The sequence below is a fragment of the Coregonus clupeaformis genome, chromosome 31 (assembly GCF_020615455.1).
Source record: "Coregonus clupeaformis isolate EN_2021a chromosome 31, ASM2061545v1, whole genome shotgun sequence".
NCBI classification, from domain to species: Eukaryota; Metazoa; Chordata; class Actinopteri; order Salmoniformes; family Salmonidae; genus Coregonus; species Coregonus clupeaformis.
In genome coordinates, this window is record NC_059222.1 from 17,442,102 (window position 1) to 17,452,906 (window position 10,805).

The 10,805-nt window shown below is 42.0% G+C and overlaps 1 protein-coding gene across 1 annotated transcript; it reads left to right on the forward strand.

Annotated features, from left to right (window-relative positions):
* The first annotated feature begins 1,834 nt into the window (after nucleotides 1-1,834).
* LOC121548021 (ankyrin repeat domain-containing protein 1) lies at nucleotides 1,835-7,283 on the forward strand. Its single transcript, XM_041859421.1, has 9 exons — nucleotides 1,835-1,940; nucleotides 3,362-3,544; nucleotides 3,652-3,774; nucleotides 3,948-4,055; nucleotides 5,513-5,611; nucleotides 5,807-5,905; nucleotides 6,005-6,103; nucleotides 6,249-6,347; nucleotides 6,572-7,283. The coding sequence occupies exons 1-9, from the start codon at nucleotides 1,914-1,916 to the stop codon at nucleotides 6,662-6,664; spliced, it is 930 nt and encodes a 309-aa protein (XP_041715355.1). The 5' UTR covers nucleotides 1,835-1,913; the 3' UTR covers nucleotides 6,665-7,283.
* Nucleotides 7,284-10,805: the final 3,522 nt, after the last annotated feature.

Genomic DNA, 10,805 nt, shown 5'->3' on the forward strand with positions numbered 1-10,805 from the left:
TGGAGGGGCGACTGATGATATACGGTATTTAGCTCTATGCATTTTGTTGTGTCGCAACCAAAATAAGTTGGCACCAGCCCTCCGCTGAAGAGATAACACCATCATGCACATGGTGTTAAGAGAGTCATTGTAAAGAGACAGAGTTATGGCCACTCTAAATTATTGGATTTTGAATTCACGCTAGTTGACCACTTTGAATTCATGATAGTTGCCTAAACTAGATGTTGAACTGGCGTAGGCCTATGTGCCCAGTGAGTAAGCAGGGCATCAATGCTCACAGAAATATGATACAATAGTATGCTAAAGACAGTACAATGTCCAACTGCACCTTTTCATAAAAACTGATTATATACAGCTGCAGGATTTACATTTGCTATTTATAGACTAAACAAGATATATTTCAAGAACAGGAATTTCACACAAGCCTATTTTTAATTCAATAATACTCCTATATCCCTTAGGACTTGACACTGAGACCTGCAGGCTACTGGAGCAGAGTCTTATCAAGTACAAAGGACATGGTCCAAACAACTACTGCTGGTCAGTGGCCATCCATTGAAACTCATTGTACCTTGTAGATAGTGGCACAAAGACAAGAGAGATGCAACAAAAGAGGTTGTCATGGCCATACCAATAGTTTGGAGGGAAATTAATACAGTACAATACAATACTTTTCCTAGAGTCAGCACTTTCATCATCATCATTATCATGTTTGTTATCATAACCTGTGACACACACATCCAGCCTCTTCTGTGGCCTTTTAAGGACAGGTGAATTGAGTGATGATGGTAGCCTACTAAATGGTTGTCTGAATGTCAGATCTAGCCTACAGTTCAAGCTGTGTTCTCTGAAAAAGGCAGCTGCTGACCATGCACACGCGACACATGCTTGTCATAGCAGACCGACATTTATAAGGGCACCATTCAAAATAGTTACCAGCAATAATGTTTTAATGAGTTACTCTGTAGTTATGAACATGTACAACGACATGAGTGATCAAAAAAATACATAACTGACAGGCTTACTATGGAAGTTCGTTTTTTGGTAACACTTTGCATTAATTAAGCGATATAGCCTGCATAGTTTATCTTTATTAGTTATAACACAATTTGAAATAGCGAAATTGTTATATTGGCTCATGCTAAATAGTGACCTTATGACTGCACTGTTATTGATTATACCTATTATTATTATTATTATTATTATTATTATTATTATTAGCTAGTAAGCCTATATACATAATTATGTGAAGTGTTAAACATCCCCCCTGATACAATCATCTATTAGGCATATTAGTAGCCTTGTCCAAATGACAAATTGTAAGTTCAATGATATCTTTTTGTGGCACTTTTCGTTGTTGTCTTTAAATAGCAGCATATATGCGGTAAGGACCTCTCATCATGTACCTATTTACCATATGACCTTGTGCGTATCGAACTCAAGCTGCATGTGTCAGTCAGCTGTTTATGGCAAGTGCGAGTGGGTATCACGAACGGAAGCGCATAGCTGAGCCGTTTTGTCACCGGCCGCCCGGTAAGTCAGCACTGTCTGACTAGCCATTAGGAAGGCATTCTGTGATGTCACCTTATCTATGAGGAGAGTGCAAATGATTGAAGGTGTCTAGCGGTTTAGGAATTATATTTTTACAAGCCGCCAATGGTGACATCAGCGCATACCATGGACGCATGCCAGGCGTGACGACTGACGAGACACCTTGGCCCGGCCTGCGCGGGATGGTAAGGGATGAATAGCGGGAAACATGACCTCACTTCTGTTTTTTTAGAGTTCCCAATCCCAAACTCGTAGGCTATATAAGAGATGATGGATCTCAGCCTCACTCAGAACAGAATTGACACTGACCACTTTGGGAGTTGAGACACTGGAATACTTCTCATCACACAGACAGACTAGACATGGGACTGCATAGCGTTGAAGAGCTGGTAGGTTGTTTTTCGCATGTGTGATCGGGATTCACTCTGCATCAATTAGGCACATGGCCTAATCCATTATTTCCTCTGGGTTTGGGCTATCTAGATGTTGTTGCTGACAGTATTATTCTCTGATAGGTAGACAGGGCCAGCTCCAGGCATAAGCGACATAAGCCTTGCTTAGGGCCTCAGTCGGGCTCTCAATTTACTGATGAGAGTTAGAATAGTAGAATATACAAGGTGCAAATTCGAAATTTGGTTGTGCATCAGCAATTTCTATCTTGTTATGCCAGTCACTGACAGTCACTCAATTAGCCATGTCAGCTAACAATTTTTAGATTGGTAAATTAGTCTAGCCAGCTATCTAAACTTGTAGTAATCATGGCTGAATAGCAATCGGGCACACAGGGCACATACCCAGAGGCCCTGACCTCCAGGGGGCCCCCACATATATTTTTTAGTCACTCTCACTATGATATCATTAACATGGTAGAAATCATGGCAAAATGTGTAGAATTGCAGGAAATTAGCAGTAAAATTGCAAAGAAATGATATCTGCCCCATGGCAAAATGAGTAGAATCACATGCTATTTCTTATAAACACTGGCTTTAAAACTGCAACATTTTCTCTACACCCTATGGCAAAATGTGTAGAATTGCAGGAAATGTAATTTAAAACTAAAAGGTTTCTCTCTGCTGTCAATGTTTTGCCCGCAAGGTGGGGCGGCAGACTTGATTTTCCCTCATGAAAAATGTATCAACCCCTACAAAAATGTCCATTAATTATAATCCACATAATAATTCACATTTTCTGTTGCTGCAGGATTATTTTTCTGCTGTAGCAAACTGGCTCAAATTAAGATCCAACATCTATCTGTACATACAATGAACAAAAAATTATGGTTTTCATTTGGTCCAAAATAATCCAGGCTCTGTCGTAGCCGGCCGCGACCGGGAGACCCATGGGGCGGAGCACAATTGGCCCAGCGTCGTCCAGGGTAGGGGAGGGAATGGCCGGCAGGGATGTAGCTCAGTTGGTAGAGCATGGCGTTTGCGGGTTCGATTCCCACGGGGGGCCAGTATGAAAAATAAAAATGTATGCACTCACTAACTGTAAGTCGCTCTGGATAAGAGCGTCTGCTAAATGACAAAAATGTAAATGTAATAATCCAGCAGTTGGTAGCCTGCCCAGTCATCAAATAGGGTTCGCTTTGATTAGTCTGTAAATGAGTTGGACATTAGACAGCACACACTTCTCTATTAGCAACCCAATACTTCCTTCTTTGGTCCTTGATTAAGACAGAAACATCTCACAAAGGGAAAGCTTTGGTGTGAATGGCTACCTGTCCTCCATTCTGCTTGTTCCTCTCTTGGAATAGAAAGTACTGCTTAGGTGGATGGTCATCTCATCTCCAATCTGTTTTCTCTCCCAGGTCACTGGTAAGAGGTGTGAGGGAAAGGAGGCAGGCGAGCACCTATCAGGGGCGTGTTCAGAGAGTGTGTACGAGGTAGCCGTCAACCAGGAGAAACAGGATGGCCGGAGGTCACACAAAGACCTCATCCCAGAGGAGAATGACAACAGCACTCAGGAGGAGATCACAGTTGTCAATCTCAATGTGAGTTTTTAGCACCTCATATGCTTAGTATTCAATTAGAAACACTGAACATTCTACTTGCCTTCCAAAATGTGGCCCAACCGTCTGTATACCTTATTCATTTTCAGACCGACAAATCAGGCCGGCTGAAGCTAGAGACTGTGGACGACCTTTTCAACATCCTGAAACTGAGGAAGAGGAGGAGGGAGAGGAAGGTGCAGAACAAGAAAGAACCTGAGCCAGAGATCATTGTACGTCCCACCACTATTCACTCTACACAATCTCTTTCTCCTTCTTTTTAAACAAAATATTCCTCACCATATAATCAAGAAGACAGAATTCAATACAGAAAGGCCAACAACAGATTAAAACAAGTCAAACGGCGCCAAGCTAATGCAATATGTCTCTTTTCGTTGTCACACAGCCCGACACAGTCGATGAAGACACATTCCTGAAAGCAGCTATGGAAAATAAACTGCCTGTAATTGAGAAATACCTGTCAGATGGAGGTGACCCCAACGTCGGTGATCATGTGAGTATCGCATTATGTTTCTCTTATCATGACACATGGACAGTCATCTAAGTCAGTCTTTTGACATGCCAGAAGCTACATTGATTGAGATACTAAATCTTGAGTAACAGGAAGCCGAGGGCCAATATAGCCCTAGTCTCACGATACCATAGGACAAGTAACAGGCAGCCGAGGGCCAATATAGCCCTAGTCTCACGATGCCATTGGACAATTAACAGAAAGCCGAGGGCCAATATAGCCCTAGTCTCACGATACCATAGGACACGTAACAGGCAGCCGAGGGCCAATATAGCCCTAGTCTCACGATGCCATAGGACAAGTAACAGGCAGCCGAGGGCCAATATAGCCCTAGTCTCACGATGCCATAGGACAAGTAACAGGAAGCCGAGGGCCAGTATAGCCCTAGTCTCACGATGCCATTTGACAAGTAACAGGAAGCCGAGGGCCAATATAGCCCTAGTCTCACGATGCCATTGGACAATTAACAGGAAGCCGAGGGCCAATATAGCCCTAGTCTCACGATACCATAGGACACGTAACAGGCACCCGAGGGCCAATATAGCCCTAGTCTCACGATGCCATAGGACAAGTAACAGGCAGCCGAGGGCCAGTATAGCCCTAGTCTCACGATGCCATAGGACAATTAACAGGAAGCCGAGGGCCAATATAGCCCTAGTCTCACGATACCATAGGACACGTAACAGGCAGCCGAGGGCCAATATAGCCCTAGTCTCACGATGCCATAGGACAAGTAACAGGAAGCCGAGGGCCAATATAGCCCTAGTCTCACGATGCCATAGGACAAGTAACAGGAAGCCGAGGGCCAATATAGCCCTAGTCTCACGATGCCATAGGACAATTAACAGGCAGCCGAGGGCCAATATAGCCCTAGTCTCACGATGCCATTGGACAAGTAACAGGAAGCCGAGGGCCAATATAGCCCTAGTCTCACGATGCCATAGGACAAGTAACAGGCAGCCGAGGGCCAATATAGCCCTAGTCTCACGATGCCATTGGACAAGTAACAGGAAGCCGAGGGCCAGTATAGCCCTAGTCTCACAATGCCATTGGACAAGTAACAGGAAGCCGAGGGCCAATATAGCCCTAGTCTCACGATGCCATAGGACAAGTAACAGGAAGCCGAGGGCCAATATAGCCCTAGTCTCACGATGCCATTTGACAAGTAACAGGAAGCCGAGGGCCAATATAGCCCTAGTCTCACGATGCCATTGGACAAGTAACAGGAAGCCGAGGGCCAATATAGCCCTAGTCTCACGATGCCATAGGACAAGTAACAGGAAGCCGAGGGCCAATATAGCCCTAGTCTCACGATGCCATAGGACAAGTAACAGGAAGCCGAGGGCCAATATAGCCCTAGTCTCACGATGCCATAGGACAAGTAACAGGAAGCCAAACAAATCTCACTAAACTCTGTCTACCCTCCCTCTCTTTTACAGTTCCTAAGGACAGCGCTACACAAAGCCTCATCCAAGGGCCATGTGGAGATTGTGAAGAGACTGCTGGAGGCTGGGGCTTCCATTGAGAAGAAAGATAGAGTAAGTTCTCTCCCTCTTTCTCTTTGTCACAAACTCAGACACTCACGCAGTCACGCAAGCGTGCATGCACTCTCACTCACTCATTCACTCACTCACTCATCAGAGCTCTAATTATATACAGTATATGGGAAATGGTTCAGAATGGATGGGAACTGTCATCATCCTAACTCTGTTTGTTTTGCCCACTCCCTCCAGTTGGACGCTACATCAGTACACTGGGCCTGCAGGGGAGGCAGCCTGACTACTCTGGAGCTGCTACTCAATGAAGGAGGGAAGTTCAACTCCAGAGACAAGGTACAGCACTGAGACAGAGAGCCATTAAACCCAATTTGTGATGCCCAACATTAGAAACATATGGGGTTTTACTTGTCCCCCCTCTCTGTTTTCTCTCAGCTACGCAGCACTCCTCTCCATGTGGCAGTGAGGACGGGACACAATGAATGTGCTGAGCACCTCATCCACTGTGGAGCAGACGTCAATGCTAAAGACCGAGTAAGACATACAAACCCTAATATGACAAATGCAAGCATGGAACAAATCACAGAGAGGCTTCGCAAACGCACCATTTGTACTCCATGCACTATTGTATAGTACGGTTGTGTATTGCATTGTTAATAACTACTTTGTTTCTATCCAGGATGGAGACACACCCATGCACGATGCTGTGAGGATAAACCGATTCAAAATGATCAGGCTGCTGCTGATGTATGGAGCCAGTCTTAAAACTAAGAACAGCGTAAGTACTCCATAATCATCCAACATGTCTGTCCGCATACAATTTTGGCTCATCTTTTCATATTAATTCAGTATATTCCAGTTAGGTTGCTATGATTGTTACTGGCTATTGTGTGAGCATAGCGCCATTTACAGTGCATTTGAATATTGATGTTTGATACAGTAAGGTGATCTATTTTACAAATGCTTAGTTAATTTGAATGTTTGTGTTTTTTTCCCATGCAGGAAGGCAAGTCCCCTAGTGAGAATCTTCTGGCATGGCAGAGTGGTGCTAAAAACCTCCTGTGCAATGTCAACAATGAAAACTCTGTCAAATAGAACAATGACTCCTCAAGGTCTTGTGGAGATCTATGGCTATTGAAAATGTGAAATCCATCCATTCATTCAGATTGTCATTGATATCTGATACTGATAGAATTATTGAATGCCAATATTGCTGGCCAATGTTAGGGCTGTAGCTTCCATGCATTTTGATGTTGTGTTGAAGTTGGCTATTGAGATTCTGGGGAGATTTATGTGATCGTTGGTTAATGAGCAAGACAAATGCAATGGCATGATACTGTGGGATTTTACAAGGTGATATGTTACGGGAACACTTACAGTACAACTGTATGCTCAAAAGAGTTGCAGTACTACTGTAACTCAAAAGAGTTTTAACCAAAACTAGTTTTCTGGTTACATTCACCTCTTTCAGTCTAAACACACAGACAGAAGTGATAGTAGTGAACCGGAATGGAAAGTTGTTGTTGGTTAAGAGAATGTTTTAAACAGGAAATCATTTGAGTGATATTTTTGATGTTTGTTTTTAGAAGAGACTAGAATGCAAAGTGTCAAGAGACCTCACTGAGTTTTGTATTTATTGTAAAGTTAATCTGTACATTATGCTTGTTAGTTATTGTTTGTTTAAGTCAATAAACCAATCTGATATTTAAAAATACTTTTTTTGTGATCCATTGTAAATGTTTTGGTTATATGAGTCTCTGTGAACAAACAGTGTAGCCTATAGCTTCAAAATATTAAACTGGGTGGTTCTTGCATTCAAAATTCCTCTGAATTTAAGATTGGATCGGTTTACCTTGGCTTTCTCCAGCCCCATCCCTCAGCTTTATAGCAAATCAACTGAAGGGGCTGCTGTTTGGCTGACAAATTCAGGATTGTGACTTTAAAACCAGAAAAAGAAATATCTGTGTTGAGGCAGAGATCAAAGTAAATCATAGGAATGTGGGCATATGGATAATATCCAAGGCAGAGTACAAGAGGAACCAGGAGATGAGAAAGTTTGCAGACGACCACGAGCGACACATCAAACAGCAAACCCAATTGGTAAAATAACTTCCTGTAGAAATGACCCTTAGAATAGAGCTGCTATACCATCTACAGAGTCTAAAGAAACCCCTCTGTGTGTGACCCTGTAGGAAGCCCTGCCGGCCCAGCTCAGTGAGAAGGAGCAGGACCTACTGAAATGGAGGAAGGAGCGAGACACCCTGGTGGAAGCCCTGTCAGCCCAGCTCAGTACCTCCTTTTCAAATGATAAAGCTAGGAACATTAACAACTTCATAGTTAAGAACACTATAACAATATGGAAGGAAATGAAACGTACTCTACAAGAACCAATATTACTCCCTAAAAACACAACCTTGTGGAACAATCCTTGGTTAGCTTTTCAGAATTCACTGATAAATTGGTCCACATGGAAAACTAAAGGCATAAGAAACCATAAATGACTTGGTAACAGGAAATACATTTTGGACTCACGAATGTAGATAGTTTCAAATATATGCAATTTAAAAGTTAAAATATCACAATGTTGATTAGAAATCTTTTGGACATCAGAGCAACCTTAAGGGAATCTTATTTGAGTCAGAAAAGGATGTTAATATGATAGGGAAGATATACTAAATCTTGCAGAGAGCATATCCAACTGACATTCTCTAAGAAAAAAATATAAACTATTGGAACCAAGACTTAAAAATAACTGATACTGGTACAAGATGGAGGGAATGTTGGAACATAACTAACGAGATTACAGTTAACAAAAATGTACGCTTAATCCAGTATAAACTACTGTATAGAATGTATTATACAAGTTTTCATTCACAAATTCTACAGCACAATGGCAGTCATGTCTGAAGCGTAAAACTAATAATAACTAAATAATCCATGCTTTCTGGGAACGCTATAAAGTCCGGAAATTGTGGGCAGAGCTAGAAAATTAGCTGTCAGAAGAATTACAACATAAATGTACTTTTAGCAGGAGGTCCAGCTAACCAAACTCCTCTCCAGCAATGAAGACAAGGATAAACAGATTAGTCTCTGCTGCAACACCACCTCTCAACCAGCAGAGATCAGTGCAAACACAGACATGATGGATTGTTTGCTTGGGACTGTCAGAGACTATTTTTATTTGGGATTATACAATTAGCACTATTAAATAGTCAATCTGCAATTGTGACATAAATTTTTTGACTTTTAAATGAATTATATACACCCATTGATTCTTGAAGAACATAACTTATAAGTGAGTTTAGTTCAATGGCCGTACTACTCCACCAAAACACAACATGTAAACTTGTTTTACTCATTTGTTTGTAAACAATGTAATTGTAAACAAACACTGTATATCCTCAGAATGTGGTGAAAATGATCATTTTGATATCATGGACGGTCTGTCCATTATTAGCTTATGTTACAATATTGCACGAGACAGATATACAGTAATTCAAGATAAGAACAATATGTCCTGTTTATTGCCATTAGTATGCACATAGAAATGTAACGAGAACAGAAGGTCAGAGGGACCTTGGAAGCTGATCAAAAGGGAAATTCAATTGCCTGGGTGGAATTTAGAAATGCTTGTATTTTTTTCTGCTGCCTTTATTTTTTATTAGACCCACCCCACCCCTCCTCTCCCCATGTCTGAAGCCTGATTATAATGGTTGCTCGTTCATATGGAGTCTGATTTAGATGCTAATGATGAATCTGTGTCCCAAATGCCACCCTATTCTCTATATAGTGCACAGTGTTGGGGAAGCTACGATGAAAATATAGCTTACCAAGCTATACAAATAATTCACACTGGAAGCAGTTGAGCTACAGTAAAGCTACCCTTAAGATACATTTTGTTTGTTTAACTAAAGTTACTATGACAAAGTAGTTCACTACATCAAAATTACCTTGTGAAAAATGGTCATATCTAAATCTGAAATGTCATGTAATACAAAGTTGAGAAACATGACCAAGATGTTAACAGTGCAGTGAGATCTGTGTGACAGCCAAAAAGTGAGTGTGGTCTTAAAGGAAGACATAGTCCCAAAATGTTTTGCTTGTCATGCTCTAGTTTTCAAGATACTGTATGTAACTTTCAAAATACAGAAATCATCCCCATATGAGGCAAAACGCAGCATCATACAGTGGGGGAAAAAGTATTTAGTCAGCCACCAATTGTGCAAGTTCTTCCACTTAAAAAGATGAGAGAGGCCTGTAATTTTCATCATAGGTACACGTCAACTATGACAGACAAAATGAGAATGTTTTTTCCAGAAAATCACATTGTAGGATTTTTAATGAATTTATTTGCAAATTATGGTGGAAAATAAGTATTTGGTCAATAACTAAAGTTTCTCAATACTTTGTTATATACCCTTTGTTGGCAATGACACAGGTCAAACGTTTTCTGTATGTCTTCACAAGGTTTTCACACACTGTTGCTGGTATTTTGGCCCATTCCTCCATGCAGATCTCCTCTAGAGCAGTGATGTTTTGGGGCTGTCGCTGGGCAACACGGACTTTCAACTCCCTCCAAAGATTTTCTATGGGGTTGAGATCTGGAGACTGGCTAGGCCACTCCAGGACCTTGAAATGCTTCTTACGAAGCCACTCCTTCGTTGCCCGGGTGGTGTGTTTGGGATCATGCTGAAAGACCCAGCCACGTTTCATCTTCAATGCCCTTGCTGATGGAAGGAGGTTTTCACTCAAAATCTCACGATATATGGCCCCATTCATTCTTTCCTTTACATGGATTAGTCATCCTGGTCCCTTTGCAGAAAAACAGCCCCAAAGCATGATGTTTCCACCCCCATGCTTCACAGTAGGTATGGTGTTGTTTGGATGCAACTCAGCATTCTTTGTCCTCCAAACACGACGAGTTGAGTTTTTACCAAAAAGTTCTATTTTGGTTTCATATGACCAAATTACATTCTCCCAATCCTCTTCTGGATCATCCAAATGCACTCTAGCAAACTTCAGACGGGCCTGGACATGTACTGGCTTAAGCAGGGGGACACGTCTTGCACTGCAGGATTTGAGTCCCTGGCGGCGTAGTGTGTTACTGATGGTAGGCTTCGTTACTTTGGTCCCAGCTCTCTGCAGGTCATTCACTAGGTCCCCCCGTGTGGTTCTGGGATTTTTGCTCACCATTCTTGTGATCATTTTGACCCCACGGGGTGAGATCTTGCGTGGA